The 25,837-nt window shown below is 56.8% G+C and overlaps 1 protein-coding gene across 1 annotated transcript in view; it reads left to right on the top strand.

Annotated features, from left to right (window-relative positions):
* Positions 1-25,837, top strand: part of LPCAT1 (lysophosphatidylcholine acyltransferase 1) — a 61,056-nt gene that overhangs the window by 17,030 nt on the left and 18,189 nt on the right. Inside the window, exons 2-9 of the mRNA XM_064375848.1 lie at positions 3,187-3,329; positions 10,155-10,369; positions 15,418-15,530; positions 17,482-17,542; positions 18,808-18,866; positions 21,276-21,310; positions 22,520-22,574; positions 24,741-24,823. Of these exons, the coding sequence (XP_064231918.1) occupies positions 3,187-3,329; positions 10,155-10,369; positions 15,418-15,530; positions 17,482-17,542; positions 18,808-18,866; positions 21,276-21,310; positions 22,520-22,574; positions 24,741-24,823 (764 nt within the window). The remainder of the gene's footprint in view (positions 1-3,186; positions 3,330-10,154; positions 10,370-15,417; positions 15,531-17,481; positions 17,543-18,807; positions 18,867-21,275; positions 21,311-22,519; positions 22,575-24,740; positions 24,824-25,837) is intronic.

Below are 25,837 nucleotides of genomic sequence, written 5' to 3'. Positions count from 1 at the left end.
ATAACGTGTTCACGCAGTCTTCCCTGTGCATGAAGGAGCAGGTGCACAGATGCGTGGGCCAAGGTTCAGGGGGTCACGGAGTCTTCCCCATGAGCACAGGAGCAGGCGCAGGGATGTGTGGGGCGAAGGTCACGTGGTCATGCAGTCTTCCCCGATGCACGCAGGAGCCGGCACAGGGATTCACGTGGTCGTGCAATGCATCCCCCACTGGGTGGCCCAGTGAACCCCATGTGCTAAGGAACCATCAGCTTGACCGTCTGGGATGCAGGCAGGGCCTGGCCACCTGGGTCTCATTTGTGCCCTGTGTTGTTTGGGGATGGAATGGCCTGGCAGTTGGTGCTGTTTCAGGAATGCCATGGGTTACTGTGATTTTGTTCCACTGTCTGTGGTGGAAGCGGTTTTGGTAGAGGGATTGGCTGCCACGCTGGCGGTGGAGGGAAACAGGCTGTGGGCAGAGGCCACCATGGTCACAGGGTCGGAGTGGGGAACTTCTGAGACTTTCTCTTAGTGCTGGTTATTATCACTTCATGGCGTGTACCCGGGAAGCCATCAGGTTCTAAGAACAATTTATGGGAATAAGAAATAATCTTACCCAGTAACTTAGTTTCTGTGCGCGTCGGGAAGAGACGGCCAGCTGTTGGCTTTAACAGCAGAGCCAGGCTCGTGTGCTCTGCAGCGGCCTGTTCGGAGCGGCCTCTTCCCAGCCGGCGGCCCCAGGCCTAGGTGGGCTGAAGACCGAGGCTGAGTCCTCCTCCCCTGCAACAAAATATGAAACAGTAACAGAAGATGGGAAAGGACACAATAGTTAGAACTACATTTTACAGATGAAGGAAAGGCTGCCCCATAGGCTTGTGGATTAAATCGAGTGGCCTCAAGGGAAGCCGTGTTCTCAATGTGAGTATCAGGAAATGAGGTGTTTCTGAAAATAACAACACAGGCTTTTCCTTCAAGAAGTTAAAAAGAACATTTGACCAAATTCAAAGCAGAAGAAAGAGGAACTCGTAGGAGCCAAAATTAATATGATTTGGTCACAGCAGAAAGAATGGACAAATCTAAAATGGTTCTGTAAATAGATTAATAAATAGAAAAGTATCTGGTGACGTCGGTGTAGAAGTTTTGGTAGGCAGACACAGACAACATTAGAAATGAAACCAGAGAGCAGGCTTGGTGTGAATCCGCAGGAGAGAGAGTGGTGGGCAGCTTTACTCCGTTATCTGAAAGGCAGCCGGGAGATGCTGGGAGCAGGAGGGAAAAATACGCCAAAACCTTCCAGGAGCGATTTCCTCATTGACAACAACAGTGAAATTAACCCAAGAAAAAGGAGAGACCCTGCACAGTAGGGTGGGCGCAGTGAAGCCGCAGGCAGGAGCTGCCGGTGGGCATGGCCGCGCGCTGGTTTCATAAGGCAGCCGCACGAGGAAGCCGCCAGAAGGAAGTGACAGGCGCGTCTTACTTAACAGCTGGTGGTGACAGTCCCGAGCACCTGTTAGCCAGCAAACCCAGCAATTCCTTTTAAGAAACAGTCCCAACGGGGAGCCGCATAGCGCCGAAGGCAGCTCTCACTATCAGAGACCTTGGCTGTGACGCATCACATTCGCGGATTAAAGTGAGGAGCAGCACGCGGTTCTCCCATAGAGGTGGGAAAGACTCTGAGGAGGCTCAGCACCCCCCAGTCGTGATTTAAAGCGAAACAAAACTTGTGAAGGACGAGGCCTGGGACTGTTTCCCAGCAGTAAAGGACGTTTGCCGAGTGCCAGTAGCACGATGCTGAACAGTGACAGTCGTCACCAGTGGCGGGATAACAGGTTTGTGGTTGCTGGGTGCAGTGAGCGTGGTGCTGAGGCGGGGCCCAGCCGGGGTGAGGAACAGCCCCTGGAGTAGGGAAAGGAGAGGGACATTAGAGGTGGTCATCTCGCAAAGCAAACCTCGTTTAGATCTGCGCCCGACAGGCTGGCCTGACCGCTGGACACTGACGGGGTGGAGACACGGATGGCGTGGGCCATCCTAGACAGCATGAGAAAATGCAGACTAGCCGGGGGCAAATTCTGCACTGAGCATGTGTGGAAATGACCTTTCAGATATATTGGCCAAAATGCACTGCATGTGAAATCATCATTGCCTTTCAGTGTGGCCCCTCAAAAATGTAAAATTACGCATGTGGCCGGCATTAAGTTTCTCTTGGGCTCTGCTGGTCTCAGTTGAGAACCCAAAAGAATCTAGGGACAAACCGAGGGAACAGTGGCAGCGCTGTCACTACGGGCGTCAGAAATGAGGGATGGCTGCCGCGAGGGGGGCCCGCCGCCCTCTGTGTCTCCTCAGGCTTCTCTGTCTTCTGTGCACAAAACCTGCCCCACAGCACTGGGGCTTCCCCTCACCCAAAGCCTCCGGCCCCAATGCACGGAGTCCTCCCGCCTCCCAGAGGGACCTCCATCCTTGGACCCTGGGCTGCCTGGGATCCTGTAGCCTCAGCCTGCCTTGGTTTGGGGGCCTGCCCTGGCTTGGTGCCTTCCTGAGCCGCCATACTGTCCTAGGCCACTGCCCTCCTGCCAGTCCACGCTCCTACACCGGGTCTTCCACGGGCTGGAAAGCCACACCTTAGTTCTGCCGTCTTTGTGGTCCGAGGGCCAACCTTGCAAGCTCCAGGCCAGCTACCTCTCCACGTCACCAACGCTGCCTAGGCCAGCGTATGCACTCTAACGTCCACATAAATGATTTCAGGGGAAACTGCTGAGTGACGCCTTGGGGGGCTGGGAGTGCATCCTGGGGGACAGAGCTGCCTGGGGGCATGCACCATGGGTCAGAGGGGCCCTTGAATTTGTAGGAGGGAGCTCCACTGTGTGGTTCCCAAGGCACTCGCACGGCAGCTCCAGTAAGAAGGCAAGAAGCTGGCAGTGGGCATGGAGGGTGTCAGTTAGCACTGGTCAGTGTCAACCAGCTTCAGTCAGCGCTGGTCAGCATCAGCACCAATCAGCCTGGGTCAGGGCTGGTCAGCACCAGTCAGCCTTGGTCAGCCTTGCTCAGTGCCAGTCTGCCTTGGTCAGTGCTGGTCAGCTGTGTGCCGGCTGCAGCCCCTCCCCAGCTCTCCACTCCACGGGGCGCGCTGTCCCCCTGGGCTGGCCTCCGCCAGATGGGGAGCTGGCTGGTATCCCGCGTGGATTCTCCAAATGACACCCCCTTTGTCTGCAGGTGGCCCTCATGACGCTGACACTCTTCCCGGTCCGGCTCCTGGTTGCCGCCGCCATGATGCTGCTGGCCTGGCCCCTGGCACTTGTTGCATCCCTGGGCTCTGCGGAGAAGGAACCTGAGCAGCCCCTGGCCCTGTGGAGGAAGTAAGTTGCGCCCGTGCTGGGCTCTGCTCATGGGGGGTCACTCAGCCAAACAGCGGGAACCCGTTCTCACAGTGGGGTTGTGTCTGTCCGCCCTAGCCCATCCGTCCCTCCCTTCTGAGCCCAGCGTCCACCAGGGCTGCCGCCTCCCAGCGGGGACTCTGCCGCCTCCCTGCTGCCTCCCTCTTCCGCGCCTCCGCCACAGTCCAGCTCTGAGCCTTCCTTTTCCAGGGCTCTGCAGGCCACGTGGCCACTGTTTTACATCCTTGAGCATAGGCATCCCCCTACACCGGGGCATTCTCTGCTCCAGAACCTGCCGGGGCTCCCTGTGGCTGATGGAAGTCAGGCTTCCAGGCACCCTCTCCGGGCTTTGTGACTACCAGCCCCCTCACCCCTCCCGCCTCAGACCCTCAGCTCTGGCCCTGCCCATGGTGGCCTCCCCCTAGACCCTCAGGCTGTGAGCGGACAGCCTCTTGGGCTGCACCGACGGGCACCACAGTGGCACAAGCCTCCTGCCTAGGGGGGTCCCCACCTAGTGGCCATGATGCAGAGGCAGCTGGACCTGGTATGGGTGCTGTGGGCCTGGGAGGGGCTGTCTTCCAGGTAGAAGAGCAGCAGCAGTGAGGGGAGCGGCTGCTTGTGGGGCAGGTGTCCACCGGGGCATCTCCTGCCAACCTGGTCTGATTAAAAGTGGACTAAGTGGGAACAGGTTGCCTCATGATAAAGATCCAGTGACTTGACATCAGAATCCGCATTTCCAGCCAGTCTTAGAAAAGCAGACGCTCCGGCCAGCGGGCCTGCTCCCCAGGGCCAGGCACAGCCCTGCCTTTGGACAGGAGGCTCGGGTCCTCCCCAGTCCTCCAGGGCTGCGTGTCAGCGGACGTTGGCCTGGCCTGCTGCCCGCTGGCACCACCCCTGCAGGGCCATGTCTTTCCCTTGCTTTGTGGACCTAAACTCTTCCTGGCTTTTAAGCCTGGACTATAGATAAAGCACATCTACATGATGAGGAATACATCCAATCTAAATATCCCAAACAGATCACAAAAATTAAACTTAATCACCGTATTTTCTTCTTTCATTTAAATTCCTAAAGCTGTGCTTTCACTCAAAGTATCTGCCATTAGCAAATGAAAATGTTGAGATATCATAAATATTTTCAGTGTCTAAAAAGTCGTCACCCGTGTCCTGTAACCTCTGCTCTGACCACCCTTCCATGTGTTGTTAACACCTCTCGCCATCCTGAAAGGGCTCCCTCAATCTTTTATTCACAAACAGGATTATTAGTAGTGAATGGAGGCTGCCTGCCTGTAAGTAAAGTTTTACTGGAGTACGGGCACACCCGCTCACCTGATGTTCAGGGCAGCATTCCTGGGGAGCCAGGCCCAGTGGTCGGGACAGGCTGTGTGGCCGAGGGTCTGATGCATTCACAGTGTGGCCCCTGACAGGTATAGTGGGCGTGCCCAGGCCCCTGCTCTCTCTGGAAGCTGTCTGATCTATAGGCTGTATGTACAAGAAAGTTTTCACCACTAAGAAGCTTATGGGAGCCGACATCTGCTGGATGCCCAGGGCCACACTCAGACACGCAGTTAGGTGCGGGAAAGACGGCCACTTAGGGTCCCTGGTTTGCCGTGCTGTTGTGTGCAGACATGGCGCAGTCGTAGTTGAGGGGCAGCCTGGACGTTGGGGGCCCCTCACTCTGGGCCCTGCTGAGTGGGTGGACATCAAGTGGCTTGCTGGGTGGTGGCAACCCAGGGCAGCCTGGGTTATTTAGGGGCAGTGGGATCATCACTGGCTTTGGTCCTTCATTTTGCCTTTCTAAATTTTTAAAATTCTTTTTGAAGAACACGCTTTATCTTGAGGGTTGTTTTTCAGATGTTTGAACCATAAAACAGGAATTGGGTATCCAATATATAACCAAGCAAAATAAATCAAGTCCAAGTCAGAGTCGAGCTTTCAATTTTGCTGAATTGAGAAGCCACAGCTAGAGAGCGGAGGTTCTAGTGTCGGTGGGCCGCAGTGACCTGGTGGATGTGGTGCTGTGGCCCGCAGTGGCTTCGTGGCTTTCCTGGCACCCTTTCTCTTCACTCCCTGTGTCCTTGTTGGGCCGAGCTCCCCGCCTCCTCTATTCTATCTTGGGAGACAGGAGCCCCATGCACGCGCGGGCTCTGACTTTTTCAAAATAGATGGCTTGGGGCAATTTTCCATTTCCCAATGCTAACCCGGTGGCTTTTCTTGTCTATGAATAATTTGCTTGGCTTCATCACGTGATAAGTGGACCACGGCGGACTCTCATTCCAGCAGCCCTACTTCAGAGATGCTTTCATGTGTGCGTCTCATGCACACCTCGAGTGTCCCGTGACAGTGACACGTTGGAATTTTTGTCACCTTCATGAGATCTGTGGGCCTCTGGGTCTGTGGAGACTCACTGTGTATCATTCTCTGTATGTGTGCAGAGAGTGTATGAGAGTGTGCACGTGTGTGTGTACATATGCACGTGTGAGTGTGCATGCATGTGTGCATGCTCGAGAGTAGGTACATGTGCATATGTGTGTGGTTGCATGTGTGTGTGTGTATGTGAGCAGGCGGCGTAAGAACGTATGTGTATAAGAATACGTACGTGTGTGTGCTGTTTACATGTGTGTATTGCATGAATGTACATGTGTGCAGGTGCATGTATACGTGTGTATGGATGTGTGTATCGTGTGCACATGTGTACGTGTATGGCAGCATGTGTATGTGTTGTCTGTGTGTACATGTGTGTATTTGTATACATGTTGTCCCAGTGTGCATGTGTATATGAGTGTGTCTGTGAGAGTGATGTCTGCATGTGAATGTGTGCAGGTGTGTGTGCATGTATGTTTGAGAGCGACGTCTGTGTATGTGTGTGTATGCACATGCGTGTGCAGGTGTGTGCATGTGTATATGAGTGTGTCTATGAGAGCAATGTCTGTGCATGTGAATGTGTGCAGGTGAGTGTGTGTGCATGTATGTATGAGAGCGACGTCTGTATGTGTATGCGCATGCGTGTGCAGGTGTGTGCATGTGTATATGAGTGTGTCTATGAGAGTGATGTCTGCATGTGAATGTGTGCAGGTGTGTGTGCATGTATGTATGAGAGCGACGTCTGTGTATGTGTGAATGCACACATGTGTGCAGGTGAGTGTGTGCATGTGTATATGAGTGTGTCTAAGAGAGCGATGTCTGTGCATGTGAATGTGTGCAGGTGAGTGTGTGTGCATGTATGTATGAGAGCGACGTCTGTGTATGTGTGTGAATGCGCATGCATGTGCAGGTGTGTGTGCATGTATGTATGAGAGTGATGTCTGTGTATGTGTGAATGCACACGTGTGTGCAGGTGAGTGTGTGCATGTGTATATGAGTGTGTCTATGAGAGCGATGTCTGTGCATGTGAATGTGTGCAGGTGAGTGTGTGTGCATATATGTATGAGAGCGACGTCTGTGTATGTGTGTGAATGCGCATGCATGTGCAGGTGAACGTGCGTGCCGGTGTGTAAGTGCACGGATGCCTGTCGGTGCTCGAGCTGCACGTGCTGCACGGCATTGGATCCCACCCCTGGAGCCCTGGTGTCTCCTTCGGCAGCGCTGATGAAAGCTCCCTTGGTGCACAGTCCTGGGCTTGGCTTGGTGCTTGAAGGGAAACAGAAGAGAGAACAAACCCTGAATTCTGAATTCCCCAAGAGGAACTCTAGTCACAAAAGCCCCGTAGTTAGGGACGCAAGGGATCAGGAAAAAGCTGGATTTGAAATAACGGATTCGGAGTGTACAGCTGAATAATAATTACGCAGTTAGCGGGGGACTTGTCTCACGTTCTGCGCTGCTCTGCAGTTTCCAATAGTTTGATGTTGAATTAAAGCGTTTTTGCTGAATGTAAGTTAGTGTCATTCAAACCTTCCTAAAATAAAAATGTTAGGTTTTCAGTGAACGAATGACACAGTTTTGCAAAAGGCACTATTTTAAGTTACTTTCGAAACACAGTGTTGTAAAAACTGTAGCGTCATTTTGCAAAACCCAACCAACTGTCCCTGAATCCTTGACCATGGGCCAAGTCCTGAGCTGGGCCAGGCCCTCCAGGGGCTGGCCCTGGGCCAACTAGACGGTTCAGATGGCGAGTACCCTTTCCTGGATGCTCTGTGTGTGTGGGAACTTCCATTCCCAAGTTTGGGAATTCCATCCACACGATAACTGTAGGTACTCTGTGTACATTGGCCTGGATGCTGGAGCTTGAACTTGAACATCAAACCACTTTCTCTGGTCTCCTGGAAGCCAGCAGCTCCTGCCACCTGCATCTCATCCTGGGGCTGCCCCTCCACGCCTACAGTCCAACGCAACTCTACCACCAGCTGCCCAGGGGCCGTCCCTGACGCTGCTAGGCAGGTCCACATAGAGCTGCAGAGTTGGCTCCTTGAGACCCCCCCAGGTGTGGCCCCAGGGCCCCTTCCCTGCTCTCCCCGCCCCCTCGCACTCAGGCAGCCGTCCTCCCCAGGGCCGGCTCCGCTCCACCTCCTGCCTTGACTCACAGCAGAACCTTTGGAACCTGCGAATGCCCTTCACACTCAGGTGTGCAGTCTCCCCCGCCCACCCCCACACACCGGCTGTCTTTAGGGTGAAGGCCTCAGCAGCCCTCCTCCTTTCCTGCCTGCTTGTTCCGGGAGATTTCCTCCCCCTCATTTTCCAGGCTTTCCTGTGAGTTGCTTGTCCCCAGTGAGAGTCTTGGTTTCTGAGAGGGTTTTGTTCTCTGATGCTCCTCAGCGCACCCTGTTCTTCCTGACTCTCTTGGCGAGCGTGGTGGGTGTTTTGCGCCAGTCTTCTGATGCCCACCCTGTCTGTCTCTTGGAGTCAGGGCTCCACTTCTCTGCCATGCGGCTGCTCTGCTCACACATCTCAGTATTCGTGGCTGTCATCCATGTGAGGACGATAGGATGGAGTGGATTTCCCAGGGGTGCAGATAGATCCATCCCCCATTCACATTCCCCTGGGAACGGGCTGCCTCTGCCTTGGGGTGAGCGGGTGCTGGGTCCCCCACCCCACAGCGAGCAGAACTCTTCTCTGAGACCACGATGTGTACCAGCAGCCTGGGTTTTCCCACGTGGATAGTTTGGGTGTAAAATTCCTCCAAGGTCTTTAGAGAAGAGCTGAGGCGGCTTTTTCCCAGCCCCCACACCCAGTACATTTCCCCTGAGCACCGTCTGACCCTGCAGTTCCGTCTGGGGCTGGAGGGAGTGTTCCTCCAAGGCGGCCCAGGATTTGATCCCTTTTCCCTGCTCTCTCTCCTGCCTCTGAGCCTGCTTGGGACCAGCTCCTGTGCCCACCACAGCCTCCTCCGCAACCTCCTCTTCCACCTCACTTCTCCCTCCCCCGCAGCCTCACTTCTCCCTCCTCCCCAGCCTCACTTCTCCCTCCTCCCCAGCCTCACTTCTCCCTCCTCCCCAGCCTCACTTCTCCCTCCTCCCCAGCCTCACTTCTCCCTCCTCCCCAGCCTCACTTCTCCCTCCTCCCCAGCCTCACTTCTCCCTCCTCCCCAGCCTCACTTCTCCCTCCCCCGCAGCCTCACTTCTCCCTCCTCCCCAGCCTCACTTCTCCCTCCTCCCCAGCCTCACTTCTCCCTCCTCCCCAGCCTCACTTCTCCCTCCTCCCCAGCCTCACTTCTCCCTCCTCCCCAGCCTCACTTCTCCCTCCTCCCCAGCCTCACTTCTCCCTCCCCCGCAGCCTCACTTCTCCCTCCTCCCCAGCCTCACTTCTCCCTCCCCCGCAGCCTCACTTCTCCCTCCTCCCCAGCCTCACTTCTCCCTCCTCCCCAGCCTCACTTCTCCCTCCTCCCCAGCCTCACTTCTCCCTCCTCCCCAGCCTCACTTCTCCCTCCTCCCCAGCCTCACTTCTCCCTCCCCCGCAGCCTCACTTCTCCCTCCCCCGCAGCCTCACTTCTCCCTCCTCCCCAGCCTCACTTCTCCCTCCTCCGCAGCCTCACTTCTCCCTCCTCCCCAGCCTCACTTCTCCCTCCTCCCCAGCCTCACTTCTCCCTCCTCCGCAGCCTCACTTCTCCCTCCTCCGCAGCCTCACTTCTCCCTCCTCCGCAGCCTCACTTCTCCCTCCTCCCCAGCCTCACTTCTCCCTCCTCCCCAGCCTCACTTCTCCCTCCTCCCCAGCCTCACTTCTCCCTCCTCCGCAGCCTCACTTCTCCCTCCTCCGCAGCCTCACTTCTCCCTCCTCCGCAGCCTCACTTCTCCCTCCTCCCCAGCCTCACTTCTCCCTCCTCCGCAGCCTCACTTCTCCCTCCTCCCCAGCCTCACTTCTCCCTCCTCCCCAGCCTCACTTCTCCCTCCTCCCCAGCCTCACTTCTCCCTCCTCCGCAGCCTCACTTCTCCCTCCCCCGCAGCCTCACTTCTCCCTCCCCCGCAGCCTCACTTCTCCCTCCTCCCCAGCCTCACTTCTCCCTCCTCCCCAGCCTCACTTCTCCCTCCTCCCCAGCCTCACTTCTCCCTCCTCCCCAGCCTCACTTCTCCCTCCTCCCCAGCCTCACTTCTCCCTCCTCCCCAGCCTCACTTCTCCCTCCCCTGCTGCCTCCCCACAGGGCCCAGGGTCTCCTTCGTAGGCGAGGATGCGGCTGGCGAGGACACAGGCAGAGGCTGGGAAGGCACGGTGTCTTTTCTTCCCTTAAGCGAATGTCCCAACAGCAGTGACCGCAGGAAGCCCGTGGCCTGGACTGCGCCCTGGAGGGCCCTCCCATGGGACTGCCACATACTTCATGCGGCCTCTGAGACCGCAGACCCGTGCCCTTGTGCCCGCGTGACACAGTGCCCTCTTTTGCAGGGTTGTGGACTTCCTGCTGAAGGCCATCATGCGCACCATGTGGTTTGCCGGCGGCTTCCACTGGGTGGCCGTGAAGGGACGGCGGGCGCTGCCCACCGAGGCGGCCATCCTCACGCTCGCGCCTCACTCGTCCTACTTCGACGCCATCCCGGTGACCATGACCATGTCCTCCATCGTGATGAAGGCAGAGAGCAGAGACATCCCGATCTGGGGAAGTGAGTGAGACCCCCGTGCTGGGAGTGAGGGACCCCCGCCCTGCTAATGAGAGATCCCCCCAGCTGCTGGGAATAAGAGATTCCCCTCCTGATGGAATGAGAGGCCCCCCACCCCACTAGGAATGAGAGGTCCCCCACCCCTCACTGGAAATAAGAGATTCCCCTCCTGCTGGGAGTGAGGGACCCCACCTCCACTCCTTGCTGGGAATGAGAGATTCCCCTCCTGCTGGAAATGAGGGACACTTCCCCTGCACTGCTGGGAGCGAGACCCCCCTGCTGGGATTGAGGGACCCACCCCCACCCCCTCACCCCCTGCCCGCACTGCTGGGAGTGAGACCCCCCTGCCAGGATTGAGGGACCCCCCCCTCCTGCCGGGAGTGAGGCCCCACCCCCACACAGCTGGGAGTGATCGAAACCCCCGCTGCCAGCACACTGGCCTTGCTTCCCATTTTGTTTGTTGCGGTTTCTTGTGTAATTTTCATTGTTGTAGTTTTAATTTTTATTGGCTCCTGAGTGCCCTCACCATCATAACAGGCTACAGTGCTTGCTCCAGGTCCCCTTGGCAAGGGTGGATCCCTTTATCAGACGGCAGTTATGGAAGTCCTGGGGAACAGGTCGCCGGGGCTGCCTGTGCTCCAGGGCTCTGCGATGAACCCAGGGGCCTGAGCCCCTGGTGCAGCTCGGACCTCACCAAGGCCGGGCGCTCAGTGCAGCAGAGATTCATCCTCTCATCATCTGGGGGCCAGATGTTCAAAATCAAGGCGTGTGTGGGCCGCACTCCCTCCGAAGGCCGTGGGGGTCCCCTTCCTGCCTCTTCCCACTTCTGGGGCTGCAGGCGATTCTGGGCTGTGGCCGCGTGGCTCTGCCTCTGCCTCAGTGGTCGACTGGCCTGGCTTCCTCTATGTGTCTCTCCTCCGTGTGTCTCTTATAAGGACCAGTCTTTGGGTGATTCAGAGTGCTCTCATCTTGAGATCCTTAATGAATTACCTCTGAAAAACCTTTGTCGAAATAAGGTCCCATTCCCAGGTTCTGGGGTGAGCAGAGGCCCGCTGCTCTGAGGACTGTAGGGAGCCCTGAAGCCCTGCCTGCCCCTCACCCGCCTATGCGCAGTGCGGACCCACCAGAGCTCTGTCCTCGGTGCTCTCCAGGCTGGCTGGGCCTGCTCTGTCCTCGTGCTTTCTTCACGGGGACATCAGCACAGCAGGTTCTGGGGCATGGCGGGTCCTGTGTTGGCAGTGGGAAGTGCCGAGGGCAGGAGCTTCCCGGGAGGAGGAGGGGCATCACCCGTGGCTGGGGTCCTCACCTGGTGCTCCTGCCGGCTCTTTCCACACAGCTCCTAACATTAGCATTCATGTGACAGTTTTATACAGAATATTTGGGGGCGGCACATTCTGTGGTGCTGACCACTGAGGATCGTGGCCACAGCTGGGATAGGAAGGCTGGAAGTGGGGTGAAGAAGCCCGGCACAGCTGGGATAGGAAGGCTGGAAGTGGGGTGAAGAAGCTGGCACAGCTGGGATAGGGAGGCTGGAAGTGGGGTGAAGAAGCTGGCACAGCTGGGATAGGGAGGCTGGAAGTGAGGTGAAGAAGCCCGGCACTGCCCTGGGGGCACTGGGCCTATAGCAGCCTTTGGGTATCCAGGCTGTGCCTGCAGCTTCGCAGTTGTGCTTGGCCTGTGTCTGCATGGGTCAGGCCTGGAGACTGGGGGTGACCCTTAGTGGGACTGGAGGTTCTGGGGCTGGCTACACTCAGCTGGCAGGGGAAGCCTGGAGGAGGCTGAGGCGAGACTGGGCTACAGTCACCATGCAGGTGACAGCTCCGGCTCTGACACACAGGTTTCCTCGCTCTAAGCTCCACTGGCCCACTGGGCAGCCCCAGAGCCAGTCAGCACCCTTTGCATCCCACGCTGCCGGCACACCCAGGAGACCACATTTGCGCCTCCACCGTGGCAGAGAGGCCCATGGTCCTTCGTCCTCCGCTCAGGGAGGTGCATTATGGAGCCCTGTGCCCAGGGACCCTCACAGCTGCAGGGGTCTTTGGAGAGGGGGCTGGCCTGCCCAGAATGAAGTCGAGCATTGGCCGGGCTCTTCCTGTGCCCCTCGGTGCCTCCCTGCGGAGACTGCTGGCATGAAGGGGTGTTTGAGCGCCGTAGTCCGATTTTTTCTGGACGGCTCAGGATTCCACCTCTTCAGGACCGACCCTGGTGACCCAGCACCCAGCTTCATCTCGGTGCAGCAGGAAGAACCCACAGCCACTGTGCACGGGGCCCTCGTGGAGCCATGTGTTCCTCCTCATTTCAGATCATCCACGGACCTGCAAGGGAAAGGACAGTGGCAAACAGCCTTGTCAGAAATTTAATTTAGAGCTCAAACTTAGCAGGAACCACATTTGACTCCCTGCTGTCCTGGCCTGAAAGGGCCGTCATCCTGGGGCGTGGCTGATGGCTCTTCCACTGCGTACCCAGAGCTTGCTCTGATTCAGGAGCTCAGAACCGTCTCCCAGGCTCCAGCTCAGAGACATCTCCCCCAGGCTCCAGCTCAGAGACATCTCCCCAGTTTCCAGCTCAGAGACATCTCCCCAGGCTCCAGCTCAGAGACATCTCCCCCAGGCTCCAGCTCAGAGACATCTCTCCCAGGCTCCAGCTCAGAGACATCTCTCCCAGGCTCCAGCTCAGAGACATCTCTCCCAGTTTCCAGCTCAGAGACATCTCTCCCAGGCTCCAGCTCAGAGACATCTCTCCCAGGCTCCAGCTCAGACACATCTCTCCCAGGCTCCAGCTCAGAGACATCTCCCCAGGCTCCAGCTCAGAGACATTTCTCCCAGGCTCCAGCTCAGAGACATCTCTCCCAGTTGCCAGCTCAGACACATCTCTCCCAGTTTCCAGCTCAGACACGTCTCTCCCAGGCTCCAGCTCAGAGACATCTCTCCCAGTTTCCAGCTCAGAGACATCTCCCCCAGGCTCCAGCCCAGAAACATCTCACCTGGTCCCAGCTTGTGACAACTTCTGATTCCTGTCATGGACGCTTTGACAGCTCACAACTTCGTTGAAGAGATGAACATTGAAAGTGTTCAAAATACTTTCATTTTTAGATGTATCAATACCAATTAGAGTGACCAACCCAGTGGGTTGTTTTCATTTTCACGTTATTAGTTTCAGTGACCTTCATATCTGCACCATCCATTTATAAACCTTGTCAAGGAAAGTTTGAGGCTCAAATGCCCGAAAGACAGCAGAACACTGTCACGTTCCTGCTGGCAAAATGCGCCAGTCCCAGCGTGGCTGCACGTATGGCACAGCGATGCCCTGAGGAGCTGCAGCTCCTTGCCATCAGCGCCGCCCAGTTCTCAGTGCTCGAGTGTGAAATGCACACCAGCAGTCCAACTGAAGACGCACAGCCCAAGGCTTCACTCAGATGCCCAAGTCGCCCCCCCGCACCCCCCATGTGGACCCCTGAACGCATCTGAGAGTGGAGAAATGCCCCCACGCCACTGCTCTTTTATTTGCTGTATGGACAACTTCTGAAATCTCAACTCTGTTCATGAAACAGACCAGCTGACAAGATTGCAAAGGTGGCAGGGTGAGATCTCCAGACCCGGTGTGCCCTTGGGAAGACCATGGGACGCTTTGGGCAAATCAGTGGGCACCGAAAGACCATGCAGTCAGGGCCACGAGGCGGCTCCGTCATTCTGCCCTTTCCTTCTTTAGTCCTTTTTAGCAGAGTCGGGAATAACCGATGGGTAAGGATGAAACGGTTCCTGGAATCGTGAAAAAGCAAAATGACTGAAGTCAGAGGAAAGACCGCTGAGACCCCGGGTGCCTTTGATTTTACAGAAGGGTCCTCAGACCCAGCAGGTAATCACAGGACAGAAGGAATTTTTCTTCTTTTGGCTTCAATTCTCTGTTTCTTGGAGGAAAAAACCTCCAAGAAAGAATGAAAGTCATAAAATGCTACTTACAAGTAATAAAAGCGCTAAGAAAAGAGACTGGAGCTGAACGGGGGTGGAGAGGTGGTGACCTGCAGCGGCCTGGGAGCCCGTGGCGGGGTCAGAAGACTCCCTCAGTTGGTCTGGGGGGCCAAGCGTGGATCCAGCTCACCTTCCTCAACAAGGAAGCCCCACTCAGGGATAGTTTCATTGTAAAGTCTTCAAAGTTTCTCTTCTGAGAAGTTGGTTGCCATGTTCAAATCCTCTTGCAGGACAGGTGCTGTGGCCATGTGCCCTGGTTGACCAAGCACCAGCCTTCATGGCAGGGTCCCTGGTACCCCGACCCTGCACCTACCAGGAGGCTGTGCGGGGGCAGTGGTTAGAACTGGAGCTACTCTACAAAGCCCCACACAGCTGGTGGCCCAGAGCGACAGGAATGTGTGCTCCCACCGTCTGGAAGCAGAAGCCCCAGATGAAGATGCTGGCAGCACTGGGCTCTTCTGGAAGCTCCCTCAGCCTCCCAGCTCCCAGCTCCCTGCGGGGGCTGCAGCCACATCACTCCAGTGCCTCCTTCATCATTGGCCTTCTCTACCCATCTCTGTCTCCTCTTCCCATAAGGACCCTCATCCTAGCTTCACCATCTGCTGTCACCTGTTTCTAAACAAGGTCCCGTTCATGGTACCAGGAGTGAGGACTTCAGCTTATCATTTAGGGGTGCAGTTCACCCACACAGGGTGGGCGGGGTCCAAGGCACGGGACCTGGCACCTTCAACCCTGTCTTCTGTGAAGACCGGTACTAAAGACTTTCTGCTTCCTGGCGGCTGTCTTTCCCTGACTCCGTTCTGTGCTCAGTGGCTGCCGTGGACCTGGTTTTCATTCTGTGCTCCGTGTCCTCAGTGGATGCCATGGACATGGTTTTTATTACTTTTGGCACCCAGGCAGCAGGGCTTCCTGCTGTCGCATACTTGGGCAGGCTGGGTGCTGTTCCTGTTCCTTCAGGCAGGGACTCACAGCCCGCCTGTGGCACAGCCCTGGGGCATCTGGGGGCTCCTGCCCCCCTGGGCGCCATGCAGCCCTCTTGTTCCCCGGCCCTGCATGTGATCTGCCTCCCCTCCTCTCTTCCAGCTCTGATCCGATACATACGGCCCGTGTTCGTGTCCCGGTCAGACCAGGATTCTCGCAGGAAAACAGTAGAAGAAATCAAGAGACGGGCACAGTCCAGCGGAAAGTGGCCGCAGGTAAGGCAGTCTCGATTGTGTTTTGGTGGTTTTATTCCAAAAGATGTGAACCTCGAGAATGGGGAGAAAGAAGAAACCGGGGCCCTTCCTCTGGGGCTGGATTCCGGTTCTCTTCTCTTAGTGAGTACATGAGCTCAAGACAGTGCTGTCAGGCGCGTTTGGTTTCGGTGCCTGAAATTTAAAGCAAGGAAAAACAGTTCTCAAACATGTGTCAGCTTCTTGAATCATCTTTTTTGAACATAAGTTCTGACTCGGACAGAGCATTGCTAATCCACCCTCCTGGTGTGGTGCGGTTTTGGGTTTGACGTGTCAGCCTCCTGTGTATTGGGTGGTTCTGAAAGTCCTGGAGTAAATTTCCTGGTCTGTGTGCTGGTTCCCAGCCATCATTCAGAAGCCCTGACCCCAGCTGTAAGGGCAGTGCAGCTGACGTTAGCCTGGACGCTCTGTTTTTCTTCTTTAACTGAGCCAGCGTTAGAGGCTGGAAATTTCACAGAACTGTCTGGGATCTGGTTGCTCAGGAACCTTTGCAGGGTCTGGCTGGGAGTAGCCGCTTGCGAGGGCTGTGACTGCAAGGGTGCCCCAGCTCTACCCCCACAAGCACAGACTGCCTCTTCCTTTACCCAGTTGGCCTGACTGGCCCTGAGCTTGCCAGGGTGGGCCCCCGCTGGCCCGCCTGAGGTCTGGGTGCACCCCCGCTGGCCCGCCTGAGGTCTGGGTGCACCCCCGCTGGCCCGCCTGAGGTCTGGGTGCACCCCCGCTGGCCCGCCTGAGGTCTGGGTGCACCCCCGCTGGCCCGCCTGAGGTCTGGGTGCACCGCCGCTGGCCCGCCTGAGGTCTGGGTGCACCCCCGCTGGCCCGCCTGAGGTCTGGGTGCACCCCCGCTGGCCCGCCTGAGGTCTGGGTGCACCGCCGCTGGCCCGCCTGAGGTCTGGGTGCACCCCCGCTGGCCCGCCTGAGGTCTGGGTGCACCCCCGCTGGCCCGCCTGAGGTCTGGGTGCACCCCCGCTGGCCCGCCTGAGGTCTGGGTGCACCCCCGCTGGCCCGCCTGAGGTCTGGGTGCACCGCCGCTGGCCCGCCTGAGGTCTGGGTGCACCCCCGCTGGCCCGCCTGAGGTCTGGGTGCACCCCCGCTGGCCCGCCTGAGGTCTGGGTGCACCCCCGCTGGCCCGCCTGAGGTCTGGGTGCACCCCCGCTGGCCCGCCTGAGGTCTGGGTGCACCCCCGCTGGCCCGCCTGAGGTCTGGGTGCACCGCCTCTGGCCCGCCTGAGGTCTGGGTGCACCCCCGCTGGCCCGCCTGAGGTCTGGGTGCACCGCCGCTGGCCCGCCTGAGGTCTGGGTGCACCGCTGCTGGCTCGCCTGAGATCTCCCTTCTTTTCGGGTCCAGAACTGAAGCAGCCTGAGGGGCTGCAAGTCTGAGTGCAGTTTCTGCTGCTGCAGGTCAGCGTGAATCAGAGGAGTGGGAGCCGCGGTGTGGAGGGCGCTGCCTGACGGGCTGAGCTCTGCTGCTCATGGAGCCCGTTGCTGGGGTCCGTCAGCCAGGCGCTCGCACTGTGTGTCTTTGTTCTCGTCTCTCCCTTCTTCCCGATGAGAATGAGCGCTGCTCCCCCGAGGGGTGCTTCTGCTGTGCTAAGCGTGCGTTATATTTAGCGCACGGCTTCTCACAGTGGCTGAAAGGTGGGCACTGCGATTTCCCTGCTTTCCAGGAGCTGTGGTTGAAGAAGGCAGATGCCGTTTGTGTATTTCCACTGCTGCGGCACTTCACTAAAAGCAGTAGAGTGGAAATCAGTGTACACTCCCATAGTGCCTTTTAATAATTTCGATACTGAATATGATTACAGTATCTAACTTGTGTCAGCGGTCAAGAAAATATACTGTGAAGATTGGCACCTGTAAGTTCTGAATTCTACTTATGTACAGTTTAATGCTGATCTTTTTCTTTCTCCTTCTTCAAGATAATGATTTTTCCAGAAGGAACTTGTACGAACAGGACTTGCCTAATAACCTTCAAACCTGGTATGTGGTTTTCTTAATTGTTTATTTTTCTCCTAGAGAAAAGGAAAATATTCAAGTGATGTTTTTAAATAATGTGTTGTGCAAATAAGAACAGTTTCTGTTTTTCTCCCATATGCTGGGGTTCTTAGAGGTGTTTCTAAGAAAAGTCACAAAATAAATGTTAGCATTTGAGTCGAGGATTATCGTGTTTGCAGGAGGATGGAGAAGTCAGGATTTCAGGTCGTTTCCAGGGTGGTAGAGATAAAGGTTTGCTTCTGCTTTGAGATCCAGGCTGGGGGATCCTGGGTCCAGAAGGGGCCTCCTTGCCTTTGAATGGCTCAGGGCGCCCTTCTGGGCCTGCAGCTTGCTCCCCACCACTCCTAGGAATCCCAGGTGCAAATCCCTGTGAGCCATGCTCAAATCCGCACGTCCTCAGCTTCCCAAGTCCCCAGTTAGACAGCGCTCTTTCTCCCTGAGGAGGGGGACTCAAATGCCTGTGAACTTGGGTCTCTCCCGCAGCGGCCACCCGGGTTTAATGTTGGGGTCTCCACCCCTGACATGGGAAACGTTGCAGTGAACAGGCAACAGCCCACCATTCTTTCTGCTGAGTCTGCTTGGAATTTTGCACACCCTTGGGCATGTCAGAGCGTCCATCCAGATCCTGTCATCTCCCTTGGGTGACTTTAGAAAGTGGTGGCTCTCATGAACTGTGTCCGTACTGGGGTATGCAGACCTGTACCCCGGGGTTGGGTCCGAGCCACGTGGAGAAGCCAATACCTTGCTCGGACTGGCACCGGCTGCCCTGCCTCTGGGGCCGCACAGCCTGAGTATCCGGGCTTTTCTGGGAGCTGGGTAGAGGACGTATGCAGTCGCTTGCCTGTGTGGGCCACGTGGTTTCCAGGCCTGTGGCCATCCTCTCCTGCTCAGATGCGCGTGACTTTGTCCTCCACCCTCCCCGGCGCAGCAGGCAGGTGGCAGGTGGCAGGTGTCACTAGCAGAGGTTCAAAGTGCAGCTCAGTGGAAGGTGCTGGGTCTTCGTGTTCCATTTTCTTCACCACATGTGGTTCTGAGTCCTTCCTGGCCGAGTTTCCCGCCCATCCGTGCTGTGGTGCTGGATGTTTACGGCCAGTACAGATGTTGAGGTAGTCCAGGCATGTAGTGACCTTGCTGACCAGGAAGGCCTAGACAGAAGAGCTCCTTCTTAGCCCAAGAGCAGCATGGGAAACGCAGCAGACGCCATCCTGCGCAGGCTGCCATGGGCAACACCACTATTCCTTGCCCGACAGGTGCCTTCATCCCCGGAGCTCCCGTCCAGCCTGTGGTTTTACGATATCCAAATAAACTGGTGAGTTGTGTTCTCCTGGGGCCAGCTTCTAGGTGAATTCTCGGGGAATGGGAACTGCGAGCTGCCTCCGTGCACCTGTGTCACCGTCTCCCCGCATGCTTTATCTACGCCACGGCACCGGCCTCTGCGCTGGAGAGGACAGGATGGGCCGGGCCCTGGGCTCGGCGCACCGTGTTCCCAAGTGCGGCCTGTTCTATGCACGTGTCCCTGATCAACCCCATGATTCCACAGTGATCCCGGTATCCACACAGAGCCCTGCTTCCATAGGTCCCGAAGCAGCTGCCCTTTCCTCTGTGTGGCCAAACCTGACATTTTGGAGAGGGACCGCCACCCCACACCGCTGGCCAGGGCCCAGCCGCTCTCAGTGCCTAGTTCAGGATGTTGAAACATTAAGAACGTTTACGTTCTGGAAGGCGGAGGCAGCTGGAGAGAAAGGAGGTGGCTTTGTCATTTCGGTGGTCTTATCATTTAGTGCCCAGGTTTTGCTTGGTTTAAGAGAACAAAATTAAGAAGGTGTTAGGGGTCAAGAGCTCCTGGGGTGAAGGTAGTGGACCCCACCTTGGGGAAGAAAGCCTGGATTAGGCCCCAGAGAAGTTACCCATGGGGCCTTGCTGCCTCCAGAGGAGGCTCAGCCTGCCCTGGCTCCGTCCCCCATCCCCGCGTCCCAAGCCCGCCCCACCCCAGCCCTGGCTCCCACCCCAGCCCCAGGTCCCATCCCTGACCCGGGCCCCGCCCCACCCCAGCCCCAGGTCCCATCCCTGACCCGGGCCCCGCCCCACCCCAGCCCTGGGCCCCACCCCACCCCAGCCCTGGGCCCCACCACCCACAGGCCCTGCCCCACTCCCACTCCTGGCCACAGCCCCGGCCCCGCCCCACCACAGCCCTGGGCCCCACCCCTGCCCCAGGCCCTGCCCCACCCCCGCTCCTAGCCACAGCCCCACCCCTGGCCCCGCCCCAGCCCCTGCCCTGCCCACATCCTGCCTCTGTTTCCATACCTGTAAGGCAGCTGCACCTTCCTCCAGGTGCTCTCAGATGCTCAGAAAACTTCCAGTTCCATCTCCCTCCCCACTTTGGCGGCCTTGCCTCCCAAGCCTGCCACTGAGCTCAGGGCATTCATTTGGTGCCAGCTGTGTCTCCCCTTCACGGCAGTCGCTCCCACACATCCTTGCTCCTTCATGGGCTCCTGGAGCATAAAAACGGCTCAGGTGGACCGGAGTTCCCCACGGCCCGCTGGTGCTGGGCTCACTGCAGGTTCCTGGCAGAGCGCCTGCCCATCACAGGGGCTTCCCGTCTACAGCAGTTCCTCTTTGTGGCAGCAAAGGAAAGTTCACTGAACAAAAACCTAGTAGGTCCAGACACAGTGGGGCAGAAACACAGGTGACCTGGGTGCCAGGCTCCGGCTCCTCTGCCTCAGGGCCTGTCCTGGCGATGCCTGCGGGTTTCACTCTGCCCTGAGGGCCGATGGTCGGTAGTAAAACGGACTCAGGGCCGGAAGCCACGCGACCGACAGGCCTTGTCCTTCTTACTGAAGCCTGCGTTTGTCAGCCGGGTTCCTGGCCGAGGACCCCCTCCTGCCTCCGCAACAGAAACCATACCTTAATGCAGCTCCCGAGAGCAAAAAATTCATCCCGAGGGTAACAGACTCTGATCTGTGTGCAGAAAACTAGATTGTTCACTTTTTAAGATTGTTTCATCGATGTGTTTAAAGCAACACTGTTACTGGTTGCTCCCAGAAGCACTAAGCTTAGTTGTCAGGGGAGCAGTGTCTACCCTGGGATGACGGTGTCTGGGCCTCTGCCATCAGGGCCCTGCTGCGTGGCCTCTGCCCGGCGGCGCTGAGTCTGAAGATGGGGCTTCCAAAGCACTGTGCACATGCACAGTGGTCAGGGGATCATCCAGAGCATCTGGAGAGAGCGGGGGGTGGGAGAGGGCCAGGCTCCTGGGCGCACACTGGAATCGGTGTCCCCAGGCCCGTGAGGAGAGAGGAGAGCATGGAGGGAGGGAGGACATTTCTCCCAGGTCCAGGGGGCTCTGGGAACCTCTTAAGAGATGGCTCTGGGGATCTTGGGGGAACTCTGGGGGGTCTGTAAGGAGGTGGTTCTCCAGTTCCTTAGAGGCTCTAAGGACCTGGCGGAGGCTGTTCTGGGTCTTGGATGCTCAGGGGCTCTGAGAACCTGGAGGGAGGTAGGTCTGGGGCCTGTATCATCAGGGGCTCTGAGGACCTGGTGGGGGCTAGTCCAGGTCCTGGATCCTCAGGGGGTCTGGGAAGCTGGAGTTCTAGCACTCTCCTCCCTTCTCCCTGGCTGCAGCGCCTCTCTGGGGTGGGAGGTGCAGGGAGAGCCCGGCAGGTACAGGCACAGGTGCTGGCTGCAGGCTCTGTGCTGACTGGCTCTGCCCCTTCCTCCCCAGGACACCATCACATGGACGTGGCAAGGACCTGGAGCGTAAGTCAAACACTGTGTTGTCTTGTTTGTCCTGTTACTCTGCGCGCACAGGGGCTGCTTGGGGTCCACCATGCACACTGGTCACTTCTGCAGTTGTGAAAGCTGTGTTGGACAGCCGTTAGGTTCAGCCCGTTGTGAGACGTGGCCCAGTCCTGACACTCCTGGGTTCTGGGGCCTTAAGTTTCACATCTTCAGCGGCAGCATTAGGAAGGGAACTGCGAGTCTTCTGTTCACTCTCCAGTTTGCCAGCTCAGTAATTACCGTCGTCCACGCAGTGGGCCCTGGTAAGGAAAGTGGAGATTTAGGGGTGTCTGGGGGGACCCCATCTGCACAGGTAGAGGGACTGAGTAGTGCCGGGTGGCAGGCCAGCCCCCGCTGCAGTGTCCCTGTCCCCCCGGCACAGACACGGAAGATCAGTTATGCAACAGTTAACAACCCCATGGAAACAGGAAGGAGCCACAGAGAAGAAGCCCAGGATCACAGGCTCATCAGGGGAGGGCAGAGGGAGAGGGGAGGTCCAAGAGGGAGCAGGTTCACCCCAGGTGTTGGGGAGGACGTGGGTCCACTGGTGTGTTCAGGTGAAGGCGTTGGGGTCAGCGCTTCCCAGGCTGGTGTGTGGAGACGCCCGGCTGGGAGCAGAGCTGGGAAGGGGCTCTTCGGGAATGGGGACTCTGGGGTCCCTGGGGCCTAGGGCTAGGGCTGGCATGAGAGAGCAGAAACAGCACTGGGACTGAGAGGAAGTGGGCTGTCTGTCGGGGCGTGAGTGTGGCCCTGGGATGCAACTCTGGATGTCTCCCGCTCCAACTCCTGCAGCAAAGGCAGGGCGAACCTGGTTCTGAGGTTGGGAACTCTGGAGCCAGGCTGGAGGGGTGGCATGACTTAGGCCCTGTGCTGCCTGGGGACGGTAAGGAGGGACAGGGGTGGGCCGCACGAGGTCTCCTGAGCTCGAGAACATGCAGGAGTTGATGTCTTGCTAGACACACAGAAGACACAAGCAGCTGGTGAATCAGAAGAGCAGCGTTTCCACCCGTGGCTCTGCCTCACACTGTGGCTCGGGCTGGGCAGGCACAGCACCCCCGCCACGGGAGCCTTCACTGCCCGGCAGCGCCTTCTAGAGGGGGCGCGTCTGGAGGTTTTGCTCCGGAATTGGAAGTAACCTGCTTCTTAACCTGTGCTGTAAGTCTCAACATTGCTCAATCTGTTTTTAAGGTTGGAAATCCTGTGGCTCACGCTGTGTCAGTTTCACAATCAAGTGGAAATCGAGGTTCGTATGGATACAGTGTTCCACGGGGCTCCTCGCAGTGCTTGATGCAGATGCAGGGTTTCCCCGGGATGCCCAGATAAGCTTTGGAAATGTGACATGCCATCTGTCTTGCTTCCTGTCTTCCATATCTCAGGAGGAGACTCTGGTTACTTTACATTGATGTAAAGTAACCACTTGGATTAGATTTGGGTTTTTGTTTTTTATTTTGTTTGGGGGGTGTGTGTGTGTGTGTGTGTGTGTGTGTGTGTGTGTGTGTTTTGTCTTGCTCTGTTGCCCAGGCTGGAGTGTACTGATGGGCTCACTGCAGCCTCAACCTACTGGGCTCAAGTGATCTCCCTACCTCAGCCTCCCTTGTAATTGGACCATAGGCACATGCCACCACGCCCAGCTAATTTTTTTGTTTTGTTTTATTTTTTGTTTGTTTGCTTGCTTTTGTAGAGACGGGTCTCACTTTGTTGCCCAGGTTGGTCTCAAACTCCTGGGCTTAAGCGATCCTCGTTCCTCGGCCTCCCAAAGTGCTGTGATCACTGGCGTCAACTACTACAGCCAGCTGGATAGGATTTTTTAAATCTACCATTCTTTATCATGGGTATTGTAGCTTAAAGGCATATGAAGCCGTCCACATGCAGTGAATTATCTTTGGCTTTTAGTTTTACTGCACATACTTAATACTGCTGAGTGTGTCACAGCACCATGCTCTGTTTAATACGTGGTCAGAGATCCCCCTTCTCAGCCTGCCCCAGGTCTCTAGAGTCATGACCTCTATGTAGCCTGCAAAATTATATCTAAGTCGATGAGGAGTAGTTCTTTGTTTGTTTAAAAGGGGAATTAATATGCACTTCTTGAATCTGGAAATGAAAGATGAGTCACATGCAACTTAAATATTTAACAAAACACTTTGCTGCCTTCCAATAAATATTGCAGAGTGCTACAAAATACACAGATGAGCGCGGCTTTCAGCCCAGCTGTTCACTTCCATAGAGGACAAGCCGCTCTCATTACGGAGGACTGGGCTGAAAGGCCTTGGCCTGGCTTTCGGGCGGCAGCCCCCATGGCCGGCAGGTTTATGTGGCTAGATGGATGGTGGCCAGGAGGGTGCAGGCCAGGCTTCAAGGCCAAAACACAGACTGTGAGTTCCCGAGGGCACCCTGGTGTTAAACGGCTGTGTTACAGGCTGGTTTCTAATTTTAAGAGTTGAAAAGAAACTGAATGGCTTTGCTGAATGGCTCTGCCCTTACTCATGTTGTTCACTCAAGATGCTGGTGTTGCTGCGTGGAGCCACGGCTGCTTACCGAGTTTCGAGAGACAGCAGTGAGAACCTGGGTTTCAGGACACTCCTGTCTTCTCAGATCTTCTGTGTTAGAGAAAAGGACATCCGGGATGGTGTGGTGTGCACTGTGTGTCGTGGTCATTTAAAATGCCGTGGAAGCGCCATTCAGGCAAGGAGAAGTTCATTGGACAATTTCTTTTAATTTCAAAATGCAGGAGGTGGCAAAAGCTGCCAGTAGTCTATTCCAAATTTAGGAATGAGGCGCTCTGCTGTCCCCACGACAAAACCGGAGCTGTGAGAAATGGGCATAAGCCCCTCTGTGAGGTTAGGGAGCAGGGTGTTGAAAGATGAGTCACACGCAACTTAAATATTTCATAAAACAGTTTGCCCGGTGTGGGCAGCAGGTGCTCCTAAGGGGCACTGGCGGTGTGAGTGTTCAGGTGCACACATGTGCGGCTCACACATCATGGGCTGTGTTCAGGTGCACACGTGTGCGGCTCACGCATCATGGGCTGTGTTCAGGTGCACACGTGTGCGGCTCACGCATCATGGGCTGAGTGTTCAGGTGCACACGTGTGCGGCTCACGCATCATGGGCTGAGTGTTCAGGTGCACACGTGTGTGGCTCACGCATCATGGGCTGAGTGTTCAGGTGCACACATGTGCGGCTCACGCATCATGGGCTGTGTTCAGGTGCACACATGTGCAGTTCACACCTCATTTTTGGGGTGAGTGTGCATACACATGTGTGCACATGACAGCTTTGAAGATGGTTCTAATGGTCGTTGCTTTGACAGATCTTAATTTTGTCAGACTCCCAATTGTCACTGTGGTGGTGTTGCTGAGGTCAGCGTCTCGTGATCCTGTGGAAGTAACACAGCTTCTCTGTGTGCTCAGTTCCTTCCTGTGTACAGCCCTTCCGAGGAGGAGAAGAGGAACCCCGCGCTGTATGCCAGCAACGTGCGGCGAGTCATGGCCGAGTAAGTGAGCATCTCCTTCCTGCATCGCTGAGTTAGGGGCATCTCCCAGAGCGTTGCTCTCTGTGTTTAAAGTAGCCAGCAGTGCTAGGAAAAGATGTTCTTGCAGAAGCGCAGGAGCCAGCCCGTGCGTGTCTGTGAGGCGTGCTTGGCCTATGCTGTGCATCCCTTGTTCTCATCTGAGGACATTCACCCTCTCCGATGTTTGGAAGACACGTGACTGATTTCTTCCAGACCTGCCTGCAGCTGTTGGTCAGCCCAGGTCCTGTGCTCCCTGTGCACCTAAACGATTCCACAGGGCACTGGCCTGGGCGGACGTCAGATCTGTGCAGCGGCCTCCACGCCTACCTTTGCTCATCTGCCTGTGATACTTCCCAGTGCCCTTACTGTGTCTGGCAGGGTGGAGTGGTGGCTGCACATTTAATCTTGTAAGGTGACCGGTGCTTCTTACACGATCCTTGTGCATGCAGTTAGGAAGAGAGGGAGCGTCCTCGCATCACATGATCCCAGGTTCCCCACCTGCATGGCCAGCAGTGCCGTCAGCTCACACGCTCTCCCTCTCTCCCTCTCTCAGCACCTTCCATCCCTCACTGTCCCTTTCCCCCCACACTTGTCCTTGCAACCAGCTGCTCCCACCTGGATTTACCCTAGTGCTTCCTCCTGCACAGCTCTGTCCAGTGCAGCCAGAGCCTCCCCTCCCCCAGGTGGCTGCCAGACCTGAGCCGCAGGAGCCACCTGGAAGCTGCCTCAACCTCCGTCCACCGGTCCCACCCCCGGGCTTCTGCTGCAGCAGGTCTGGGCGTGGCTGGGAACTTGCCTCTCCAGAGAGCCCGGGGGAGACGCAGCCACCGCGGGGCCCGTCAGAGTGTGCCCAGCTCCAACTTCCAAGTCACTTTGTTCACACTCACCTGACACCCTGCAGATTCATCTGGGTGGCCCTGTCCCCCATGTTCCTGCCCCCTCCCTCCCAGCACGTGTGCCCGAGGGTAGAAATGGGTGTGGCAGTCTGTCTCCCAA

This window comes from Aotus nancymaae, unplaced genomic scaffold (assembly GCF_030222135.1).
Source record: "Aotus nancymaae isolate 86718 unplaced genomic scaffold, 86718_ANA_hifiasm-v0.15.2.pri h1tg000014l, whole genome shotgun sequence".
Lineage (NCBI taxonomy): Eukaryota > Metazoa > Chordata > Mammalia > Primates > Aotidae > Aotus > Aotus nancymaae.
Note: the sequence above shows the minus strand (reverse complement) of the source record. Positions and strands in the feature narration are given on the sequence as shown.